This window comes from Alnus glutinosa, chromosome 14 (genome assembly GCF_958979055.1).
Source record: "Alnus glutinosa chromosome 14, dhAlnGlut1.1, whole genome shotgun sequence".
Lineage (NCBI taxonomy): Eukaryota > Viridiplantae > Streptophyta > Magnoliopsida > Fagales > Betulaceae > Alnus > Alnus glutinosa.
The window spans coordinates 12,132,370-12,144,525 of NC_084899.1; the positions used below are offsets into that span (position 1 = coordinate 12,132,370).

General features: G+C 39.8%; 1 protein-coding gene across 1 annotated transcript in view; it reads left to right on the plus strand.

Annotated features, from left to right (window-relative positions):
- The first annotated feature begins 524 nt into the window (after window positions 1–524).
- The window catches only part of LOC133856929 (ultraviolet-B receptor UVR8), a 45,400-nt gene continuing 33,768 nt past the window's right edge, over window positions 525–12,156 (plus strand). Inside the window, exon 1 of the mRNA XM_062291986.1 lies at window positions 525–907. Within this exon, the coding sequence (XP_062147970.1) occupies window positions 817–907 (91 nt within the window). The 5' untranslated portion in view covers window positions 525–816. The remainder of the gene's footprint in view (window positions 908–12,156) is intronic.

A 12,156-nucleotide genomic window follows, 5' to 3' on the forward strand; every position in this document is an offset into this window, starting at 1 on the left:
GAAATGTCAGTTTTACTACCGGTGTATAACATGTGCACTCCCCCCTCACATTTGTGTGGGCTTCTCCCTCATGTGAGGGGGGGAGTGCACATGTTGTGCACCTGTAGTGCAGCAATCACTATCATTTTTTTAAAATCTTATAAAGGTATTTTGGTCATTTTAGATAGTAAAAGAAGGACATTGCAACTGACCATAGGTCGGAGAGAACATTAGATAAATTGAAATATTTGAGGCACATTAAAAAAAAAAAAAAAACTAGTAATTAAAGTCATGAAAAAAAAACTAGTAATTAAAGAGAAATTAATGACTTAAATTTCTAGTTTTTTTTCCATGAAATACTCTACCTAACATACCCGCACGTTAGGTAAGTCTGACTGTAAGGTGAAAATGAAGCGGAGATGGCGGAGCGTTACCGACGAAACTCCAAAAAAATTAAAAAAAACCGCGAACTGGGACCCGCCCAGCAATGAATGCCGTTGTTTTTTGCAGTACCTGCCTATATCTGTCTAAAAACCGCGAACTGGGACCCGCCCAGCAATGAATGCCGTTGTTTTTTGCAGTACCTGCCTATATCTGTCTAGTTTCTTCCCCTCGCCTGCGCGCTCTCTCTCTCTCCTTTGGAGTTTGGACGCGCATGTGCCAATCTTTCTTTGACCCGACCCAACCTCTTGGGATTTTATTACTACCAGTATCAACTATTTTATCACTATCTACACAACCAGACACAAAATATCCTCTGAATATCTCCTTTTGTTTCTGTTTTGGCACGTTTGTGTTGTCTTTTTGAGGGCAAGAAAGTGTGTTGGAACATTGGAAATGGCAGAGGAGGGAGCGAGTGAGGTTACCGGTCCAGTTCGTCGGATTCTTCTCATCTCCGCTGGTGGCAGCCATTCTGTTGCTCTTCTTTGTAAGCTCCTCACATTCCCCTTTTTTTCACATTTCTGCATTTCTTTCTTTATTTCTTTTCTTTCAAGTTAGTTATCCCTCTTTCTAGCGCGCTGAGAAATCTCAGGAAAGCCCCCACCGTATGATTCAAAGTTCTAGTAGTCTCTTTCTTTTTCTGGCACCATTTGGGCATATCTTTTCATTTAACGTACTGTAGTTTTTGTTGTCGGTTCAGATTTTACATTGATCTACTTCTTGTCTCCGTACATAAAAAAGTCATTCTGGAAATGACTTTTCAACTGTTTCTATATGTATAGTCTCGATCTCGGTCACCAAGTCCTATGATTAACTATTATTCTATTTATTTATTGCTGTATTTTTTTCTTTCTCAGTTTGGATTTTAGAATTCTTCCAATTTTTTTTTTTTTTAATAAGTAAATTTAGTCTTATTGAAAGCGTAAGGTGCCCCTAGTGCACTGAAAGTATACAAAAAGAAACATCTAACTAGGAATAGATAAACGAACAAGGAAATTAGCAAAGCTAATCGGCAGTGGTGACAAAAAGGCCATTGTTCAAAGATACAACGTATGAAAAAACGAAATTAAAATATCCTTAACTATGATGTGGCTTCTGCCATGGTGTATAGGGGGTGACTTCAATGTAACACGGTTCTCTAGTGAAAGATCTGTAGAGGGTAGTATGTCTGCTATGAGAGATTTCTTTGATTTTATCTCTGATCAAGGTCTCATGGATTTTCCTCTCACTGGGGGCTCTTTCACTTGGTCCCTCACTTTGGATCCTCTTGTTTGGTCTAGGATTGATAGTTTTCTTGTCTCCCCCAGATTGAGAAGCTCATTTTCCTGTGCTTTCTCAGAAGAGGCTTCCCCGCCTCTATTCAAACCACTTTCCAATTCTTCTTGATTGTGGTGACATCTATAGGGGGAGCAGGCCTTTCAAATTTGAAAACATATGGCTTAAGGCGGATGGTTTTGTGGGGTTGGTGAAACAATGGTGGGATTCTTATTCGTTTCAAGGTACGCCTAGTTATGTCTTAGCTTGCAAACTCAAGGCCCTGAAACAGGATTTGAAGAAATGGAATGAAGAAGTTTTTGGTAATGTGGAGAGAAATAAGAGGAAGCTCTTTGAAGAACTTCAAGCTTTTGATACTATTGAAGGTAGTAGGGCTTTAGTTGAGGAGGAACTACTAAAGAAGACAGAGATTGTCAGTGAGATAGAGAGGTATTCTCTTTTGGAAGAGGTGAGTTGGAGGCAGAAATTGAGGTGACGTGGTTAAAGGAAGGGGATAAGTGTACTAAATTCTTCCATTCCATAGCCAACTCTAATAGAAGTTACAACTCTTTAGACTCCTTATTGATTGGAGATACTCCTTCTAATCAGACAGAAATAGGCGAGCACGTGGTAAGGTTCTATCAAAAGTTCTTTTTTGAGCCGTGTAGGTGGAGGCCTGTGGTAGATGGTATTTCCTTTGATTCTATTCTGAAGTCTGAAGCCAGCTGGTTGGAGAGAGCTTTTGAGGAGGAAGAGGTTAGGAAGGTAGTGTTAACTATGAATGGTGATAAGGCACTGGGTCCTGATGGTTTCTCTATGGCGTTTGAGAAGAGTTTGAATGTTTCGTTCATTTCCCTTATTCCAAAGTTTCCTAGTGCCAATTCCCTCAAATCGAGTGCTTTCATCAAAGGGAGGCAGATCTTTGATCCGATCCTTTTTGCAAATGAATGCCTTGATAGTAGATTAAGATTGAAGGAGCCCGGTGTCATATGTAAAATGGATTTGGAGAAAGCATACGATCATGTAAATTGGGACTTTCTTTTGTATATGCTGAGGAGGTGTGGCTTTGGGGGAAAATGGTGTTCGTGGATAGCTCATTGCATTTCTTTTGTGCGGTTTTCAGTGTTAGTCAATGGCTCTCCTAATGGTTTTTTCAATAGTTCCTGAGGTCTGAGATAAGGGGATCCTTTGTCACCCCTATTGTTTGTGTTTGTGATGGAGGCTTTGAGCTGTATGATTTTTGCTACGGTTAGTGGGGGTTTGCTAGAAGGTTTTAAAGTTGGTAATGCTACTTTTTCGCATCTTCTGTTTGCCGATGATACTTTGATTTTTTATTGTGCTCATTCTTCTCAGTTGCATTATTTGCGGAGTTTCTTCCATCTGTTTGAAGCTGCTTTGGGCTTGAAGATTAATTTGGCTAAGTCAAATTTAACTCCAGTAGGGAATGTAGATCAAGTGAGAAGGTTAGCTGGCATTCTAGGGTGTGGGATTGCTTCCTTACTTGTGAAGTATCTTGGTCTTCCTTTGGGGGCTTCCTATAAGTCCACTCATATTTGGGACGGGGTAATCGAGAGGATAGAGCCTCGACTGGCAAGTTGGAAAATGTCATACCTCTCAAAGGGTGGTAGAGTCTCCCTTATTAAGAGTACCCTTGCCAATTTACCTAATTATTTATCTCTGTTCCCCATCCCAGGGTGTGTTGTTACCCGCATTGAGAACTTACAATGGGATTTTCTATGGGGTGGGATGGGTGAAGAGTTCAAATATCACCTGGTAAGTTGGTCGAAGATTTGTACCCTAATTTCTGAAGGGGGGCTGGGTATTAGAAACTTGTGGGTGTTCAACCACACTTTGTTAGGAAAATGGTTATGGCGGTTTGGAATTGAGAGAGATGCTTGGTGGAGAGTTGCGGTGGACTCCAAGTTTGGCAGTTTGTGGGGTGGGTAGTGCTTTCGTGAGCCTGTAGGTACCTTTGGAGTGGGGTTGTGAAAGAACATCAGGAAAGAGTGGGAGACTTTATTTGGTTTTGCTAGATTTGAGGTGGGGGATGGGGTGTTAGGACAAAATTTTGGCACGATTTGTTGTGCGGGGATACGGTTCTGAAGGAAGTTGTTTTATTTTTATTTTATTTTTATTTTTATTTTATTTTTCTTTTTCTGATCTCTTTGGTATTGCTCAGGTGAAGGATGCCTCCATTGCGGATAATATGGAGGTTTTGGGCGATTCTACTTAGTGGAACGTGAGCTTTGTTAGAGAGGCGCATGGTTGGAAATTGGGTGTCTTTGCTTCCTTCTTCTAGGTGCTGCACTCAGCCATGGTGAGTAGAGATTGCGCTGATAGGCTTTGGTGGGTCTCTTCCAAAAAAGGTTTGTTCAAGGTCAAGTCCTTCATCAGCTCCTTGGCTGGCTCTAAAGGTAGACGGTTCCCTTGGAAGAGTGTGCGGTGGACTCAGGCTCCTTTGAGGCCGGCTTTTTTTGCGTGGTCGGCAGCCTTAGGAAAGATCCTTAAGGTGAACAATCTCAGAAAGATGCATATTATCATTGGGGACAGATGTTGCTTGTGCAAGAGAGATAGTGAATCTGTGGATCACCTTCTTCTTCATTGTGATGTGGCTTCCGCTCTGTAGAATCACATTTTTACTAGGTTTGGTATGTCTTGGGTTATGCCTAGAAGAGTTATTGACTTATTTGCCTTCTGGTGGAAGTCTAGAATTGATTAGTATAGTGTGATACATATAGTCACTGCTTTGCTTTCAAAATTTCTTGGAACATTGAGATGGTGCAGGGACTACCATATTGGTGAACGCATGGTAGAGTTACAAAGCAAGTTCATAGACTAGCATTTGTGTTAGCATTTACAAATATTGCCTTGTTTAGTTGACAAACGTAGATCTTTTGTCTTACTGATTAACGTGTGCAGATATTCGAAACTTTTATGGACACCAACCCCATTTACCATTTAGGACTAGACTTGTGCGCCAAAGACTAAGGGCACCCAAATACATTTTCTTATAGACTACATTACAATTTGGTCTATTTGAAGCAAAAGTCAGGGAAGAGTATCCATCATGATCACCAATGTTCATGTGATTGATCACTGACTGTTATATATGATATCAGCATCTAAGTACTCTGGCATTCTCTTAGATTAGTAATTTACTTGGTATCTTGGCGGGGCCTTCTTAGTAATCATTGTCTGATCCTGCTTGGATTTGGCCCTATGTTTAATAGATTGGTGCTTGGTTTTGCGATGAAATTGGAATTACTATTTTGTGTGCTATTTTCATTTCATATTCCAACTTCATAACTAGTTATTTAGGTGAACTGTGGATCTGGGATATCGATTGAAAATCCAAAAAAAAAGGGGGATAGATGGATCGCTTCGAGAGGATCAATCTCAAATTGCATTAGGCAAAATTATGTTTCTTTTTCACTAAATTGCCATACGACATCTACACTGAATTCATAGAATAAAGCATGACTTATTTAGGTAATAAAATCTAGGGTTTAGCTTACTGGGGAATAACATTTTAGAGAAATAGAATCAAAATATGTTGATACAACTTATTAAGGAAATAAAAATCTAGGGTTTCCTAACATTCCCCCACCCTTAAAAACAACCTTGCCCTCTAAGTTGATTATTAATGAAACATGTTTCCAATCTCGTTCTCGATCCCCTGGCGGCCACCACGTCCTTGTTAAGGGTAATGCCTCATGACTAGTATGCTGTAGAAGAGGAGCAAGAGAAAAAAATTTCAATAATGCTCTGTTTGCCAGAAATATCACAACAAAATTCCGAATCAATATGACCCACCATATAATGGAACCTCAGAATTTGGAGCAAACACATCTCTACAATCGTTTGACTTAGTAGAATCGATCCCCTTTTAATGAAGCCTTACCAAACTTGATCATAAGTGGCTTCTTCCTTCGATTAAAGAGGCGGTATCTCAACTAGTTCATTATCCACCGTGTACCCCGCACTCACTAAGGATAACATTTTATTCTCCTCGTCCATCACGGGACTCATGACCTCCTCAATATTAGAACAATTATCAATATCAGATACATCTAAATTTTTTGATGAAATAAGTTTTAATTCCAAAACTTTTACCTTTGTCACGATTGACTCATCTAGCATGGTAGGACTTTTGCAAGTTAGGGTAGAAAATGAGTTATTTTTTCCTGTTGTTGGTTGATCTACCACCTTGATTATTTGGAAGCTTTCCTCCCTGAGTTGCTCCTCCTCTCTCCTTGCAAGTGAAATAGCAGCTATCATGGTTTGGGGTTGTTGAGCCTTGACTTCTTGTCAGATTTCTGGCTGAAGTCCTTCAAGGAACATCTTCACTAACTGTACTTAGGACTAATTATGGGTTTGATCAGATAACTACTTAAAACGATTTATGTATTCCTTAACTGTTGATTGTTGTCGGAAGCTCGCTATCTATATTTTCATTTGTTGAAGGACCAAATCGAACAAGGAGCCTTTCCACAAATTCCTTCTAGGTTGGCTCTCTATAACACACTAACAACTTATCAAACCACTATAATGCCTTCCCTTCAAGATTATCACTTGCTATCTCCACCTTTGATATTTTTGCTATCTGGTGAGATTGAAAATAATGTTTTGCTCGTGATACTTAGCTAGAGGGATCTCCACCATCCCAAAGTGGGAACTCCACTTTTTACACGTGAAACTTTGTATTCCTGCTCTCGTGGAGGGCTGACAAAACGGGTTCACGTGTCGGGTTCGGGTCAACCCTAATATGACCTATTTATATAAAAGGGTCAGACTCTTTGACCCTAACACGACCTACTTAAATAGCAGATTGACACGACTCAACCGGTTTGACCCATTATATAATAAACTCTATAAAAATAAGAATAAAAAACACAAATATAAACTAAAAAAAAATCATATTGTACTCCACTTCCACTATCCAACCAAACTAAAAAAGACAAGCTACTACTTTCAAGTTTCATTACAAAAAATGGCTATCAAAGAGTCAACTATCTGTGATAATCTTTGATTCTTTGTCATGGAAATGCTATATAAATATTACAAAAACTCAACCATGACTTGAGTTGCAAATAAAATGTACATCAACATAGTAAGTAATAAAAATTCCAAAATGTTGAACTTAATAATGTCTTTCTAAAATTTAAGCTGGTCTCCAAAAACTTTAAGCTCAAGGATGATAAGCCTTCATATCATTTGCTTCACTAACAATATGCCCAAAATCAGGTTTCAATCATTGGTTGAGGCTCATTGGCTTTGGCTTAGCTAGATAGCTCCACAATTGACCCTTTGGATTGCCTTACTGCCCTTACTGAGTTGAAATTATATCTTTGAGAACTTGAGTGGAAAAGAGACACAAGAGGAGATGCTCACTAAACACACAAAAGCAAAATTTGCCTAATCATTAAAATTAAAGTCTTGAATCAAGGTATTGAATAAAAGAAATTGCACAAATACAAATAGAAGCAAACAGTGACACAACAAGTTTGTTATACCAATAACTTTTTTTTTTTGATAAGTTGTTATATCAATAACTTACATAAACTAAAACTGAAAACTGAAAACTCACAAAGTTAAGGAATAATAACAGATCTGGAACCAGATGAAATGTCCTTGGAATTGATATCCATTGTCATAATATCTTCTACTAGCTCATCCAACTTCATTTATGTGTGTTCTATATCAAAAGATAAAGAGTTAAGAGTTTTTATTTCGTGTAGTAAAAAACTTCTACAAGTTAATAAAGAAATTAAATATGCAAATAACTAATAATATAAATAATATTACCTTGCTCTCCATATAACCAATCTCTAGTGCAAACTAGTGCCTCAACGACATCAGGCTTGAGCGAACTCCTAAATTGATTGATCACACGCCCACCAACATTAAAAGTGGATTTTGAGGCAACTGTAGAAACATGAATACTCAAAATATCAAGAGCCATACAAGCTTCATTTCCTTTCCAAAATGCAAGAATGTCCAATTCGCATTCCTATCCAGCCTAGGTTCATCTAAATAAAGTTCCATTTGACTCTTTTGTATACCAACATCATCCCTTTCAAATGTATCAAACTCCTACATGAAAAAGAGAGAAAATAATCATAATTTACTAAACTAAAATGATATATACTAACAATGTCACATAATTCGATAAATAAACATATAATTTTGTCTTCATCATTTTCGTAGTCTCCAGGGGATATTCTTGAGGATCAGCATGTTTTTCAACAGCTATGGTGCTTGAAGTTGTAGGAGACGTACCATTATATTCCATAAAAAGAGAGAATAATTTATCCCAAACAAGCAGAAACTCTCTAGAACCACTCTCTCCATAAAGCTTCTTATAGCAGAAATCTATAAAATAAAGCTTGAAATGAGGATTCAAGATAATTGCAATGGCCAACACTACATTGAATTCTGGCCAATATTTCTCAAATTTAGAGAGCATTCGATTTGCCATTAATCTCTTATACTCATCGTCACTCTCATTATGTTGCTTCAAGGTCACATAGATCATGAAAACCGCTGGAAAGTACAAGTTGGCTGTGAGATACTTGGTACCAAAAAAGTCACAAGTAGCATGATAAAAACAAGCCAAGAAAGTTCTAATACTATCCACCTTTTCCCACTCGAGTATACTAGGGCAATGCTTAAAGTTAGAATCAATCAAGCCTAGGCTCTAGTGCTATTGTTTTGGCTGCTTAGGCAGCCCTTGTCAAGCCGTTCTCTTTCCCGCCCTTGCTGGTTTTGGAGCTTTGTTTGGTTGCAGCTCTTGCGAGTTTTCTATTTGGTTTTGGATCCTCTGGGGGTCGAAGGTTTGATGCTGCCCCTTTGCCTAGCAGCTTTGGGTCCGCCCCTCCTACTCTCTCAGGGGCAGCTGAGTTGGGTGAGAAGATCCGTTCTTCTCTCCCCTTGATGCATAATTCCAATCATTTTCAGCAATATTACTGGAGGGCTAGGGAGCTCAGGAGAGGTCATTCTGTGAAGTGGAATGATGGGTTACTCTCAGATTCTCTGGAAGCCTCAAAGATGGTTGCCAACTTTGTTATGAGAATACGGTTGCAGAGCTTCTTTTGATGAAGGTTGCAGAGCCTCCTGTGAAGAAGGGCCTTCTTAGGAAGGAGTTTCTTAACCCTCGCCAGAGTGCTTCGGCTCGGGAGATTAGAGATGGCTTCTCCAAACCCAGGCTTCACCTGTGGTTTTATTTTTTATTTTATTTTATTTATTTATTTTTATCACAAATGGGAGTTAGATGCTCGGGAGAAGGCTGCATAGTTTTGGGAGAGGTTCTAGGAGTGCGAGGTGGATAGGAGAGTCACGGCAAGGAGTTCATGGTGGACGAGTTGATTAAACCCTAGAAGTCCAAAGACAAGAGGGAGCTTTTGAATATGTAAAGCTCCATCAATTATGGCGTCTTTAATGCTTTTTCTAGGTGAAGGAAAGCCAAGGCCCAATTGTTGTAGGGTTGTTTGCCTTGGTGGTTTTTGTGGGTTGTTTCTCAGGTCCCTGGGCATTTTTCCTTTTGTTCTTGTTTGGGTTCTTTGGCAGGTGCTTTTGTACGGGTTGTTTTAGGGTGTCTTTTCAGGTTCTAGGGTTTTTTGAGGTTTTGTTGGGTTTCCTCGGGTTTGCTTTGGTTTCTTCTTTGTATACTTCTTGTGTACTTGGGGGCGTCTTTTGCTTTTTTCAATAATATTTGGAACACTAGAAAGAGAGTTTGAGGAGAAAAAGGTATGAGATGTCATCAGAGACTTCAACGGAGATAAGGCACTGGGCCCCGACGACTTCACTATGGCTTTCTTTCAGAAGTGTTGGGATATTCTAAAACATGACATTATGGCTGTTTTTGCAGATTTTCACTCTCGAGGCAAGTTTGAAAAGAGCTTCAATGCTACTTTTGTCTCTTTGATTCCAAAGAAGACTGATGTCTTGGATGTGAGAGACTTTCGGCCTATCAGTCTAATTGGGGGAATTTACAAGATCTTGCGAACAGGTTTAAATCAGTTTTGGGCAAGATTATTTCAAACACTCAAAATGCGTTCATAGGTGGTCGAAAAATCTTGGATTCAGTGCTTATTGCCAATGAATGTGTGGATAGTCAAATTCGTTCGGGAGAATCTGGGTTGTTGTGTAAGTTGGATTTGGAAAAGGCTTATGATCATGTGAATTGGGATTTCTTGCTTTACTTACTGCAACGATGTGGCTTTGGGGAGAAATGGAGGGCTTGGATTCGTTTTTGTATCTCTACGGTGAGATTCTCCATCCTCGTCAATGGAATTCCGTCGGGTTTCTTTACCAGCTCTCGCGGGTTGCGACAAGGTGATCCTCTGTCACCTTTATTATTTGTGGTGGTTATGGAGGCTTTGAGCCGGATGCTGGTTGCTGCGTTGGAGCAGGGTTCGATGACAGGTTTTGCAGTGGGACCTAGAGAGTCAGAGGCAATAGTAGTGAATCATTTACTTTTTGCTGATGATACGTTGATTTTTTGTGGGGCGCAAGAAGAACAAATTCGACATCTGAGGTGTATCTTTCTGTGCTTTGAGGCAGCATCGGGCTTATGGATCAATCTAGGAAAATCAGAAATTGTTCCTATTGGTGAGGTGGAGGATGTTGAAGGGTTGGTTCAGCTTTTGGGTTGTCGAGTTGGTTCTTTGCCTATGACTTACTTGGGTCTACCTTTGGGTGCCTCTTACAACTCCGTATCTACTTGGAAAGGGGTTGTTGAGAAAATGGAAAGGAGGTTGGCTGGATGGAAGTGTATGTATTTGTCGAAGGGCGGGCGGGCGGTTGACCCTTATTAATAGCACGCTGCCCAATCTCCCCACATATCTTTTGTCGATGTTCCCTATTCCATTAAAGGTGACTAATCGTCTTGAAAAAATCCAAAGGGATTTCTTATGGGGTGGCATAGGGGATGAGGCCAAATTTCATTTAGTGAAATGGAACAGGATTTGTACTCCGTTGCATTCAGGTGGGTTGGGAGTTCACAATCTCATCCAGTTCAATCAAGCACTTCTGGGTAAATGGTTGTGGAGATATGGTAGGGAGAGAGAGGCTTTATGACGTTTGGTGATTGCCGCCAAATTTGGGAGCCTAAAGGGTGGGTGGTGTTCTATTGAGGTCTCGGGTTCCTATGGAGTGGGGGTTTGGAAATATATCAGGAAAGGATGGGAGAAGTTTTGCAATTCTGTTCGGTTTGCGGTAAGGGATGGGTCACATATCAGTTTCTGGCATGATTGGTGGTGTGGAGAGAGATCTTTGAAGCATTGTTATCCAGTTCTGTATAGTATTGTGAGGAACAAAGCTGCAATAGTGGTGGATAACTTGGCAGTTCATAATGGAAATATTCATTGGAATGTTCTCTTTACGCGGCAACTCCAGGACTGGGAGATGGAGATGGTGCTTTCCTTCTTCGAGCAGTTGTACTCCACTTCGATTCGACAAGGAGAGGGTGACAGGTTAGTTTGGAATCCATCTACAAGGGGCTTATTTGAAGTAAGGTCCTATTATGAAGTGCTTAGTAGGAAAGAAGGCCCTTCATTTCCGTGGAAGAATATATGGTGTGCTAAGGCTCCGACAAGGGTGGCGTTCTTTGTATGGTCTGCAGCTTTAGGAAAAATACTGACCCATGACAATCTGCGAAAGAGGAATATTGTGGTTATTGAGTGGTGTTGTATGTGTAAAAAGAAGGGGGAGGCTATTGATCATCTGTTACTTCATTGCGACACCGCCCGTGAGCTTTGGAGCTTTATGTTTTCTTTATTTGGAGTTGAGTGGGTCATGCCACAAACGGTGCTGGATTTGTTGACTACTTGGGGTGCGTCTTTTGGGCATGGCCTAGCTAAAAAAGCTTGGCGGTTAGTTCCTTACTATGTTTTGTGGAGCATTTGGCGGGAGCGGAATGCGAGGCTTTTTGAAGATGTAGAGACTGTAATGGTAGTGTTAAAGAAGCGTGTGCTTAACACGCTATTTCTTTGGTTAGCGTCCCGTCTTTACCACCTAGGTGTTTTTACTTTTGTTGACTTTCTAAATTTATTACCTGTTCCTCCATTTTAGGGGCGCTCTTATATACTTCCCTTGTATTAGGGTTGTACCCCTATGCGCTTTATTGATGGATTTGAAATTACTTATCAAAAAAAAAAAAAAAAATATTTGGAACATCTTCACTCAACCCCTTTCTACTATCCAAAGACATTTGATTCACAGATTCAAGAAACCTCTTTTTCCTCCCTTGTGATCCTTTAACATACTTGATGCTCTCACGAACATTGTGGAGAGCAGTATCAATCTCTTTCAACTCATCTTGAACCATCAGATTAGGAATATGTGCACAACATGTTACTTATCAAAAAAAAAAAAGAATATGTGCATAACATGTCAACATCGAAGGTGAAAGAATTCACCAGTACAAGGAAGAGCTTTCTTAATGTTCAATTAATTTTTTAATAAATCAATAGAAACATCATT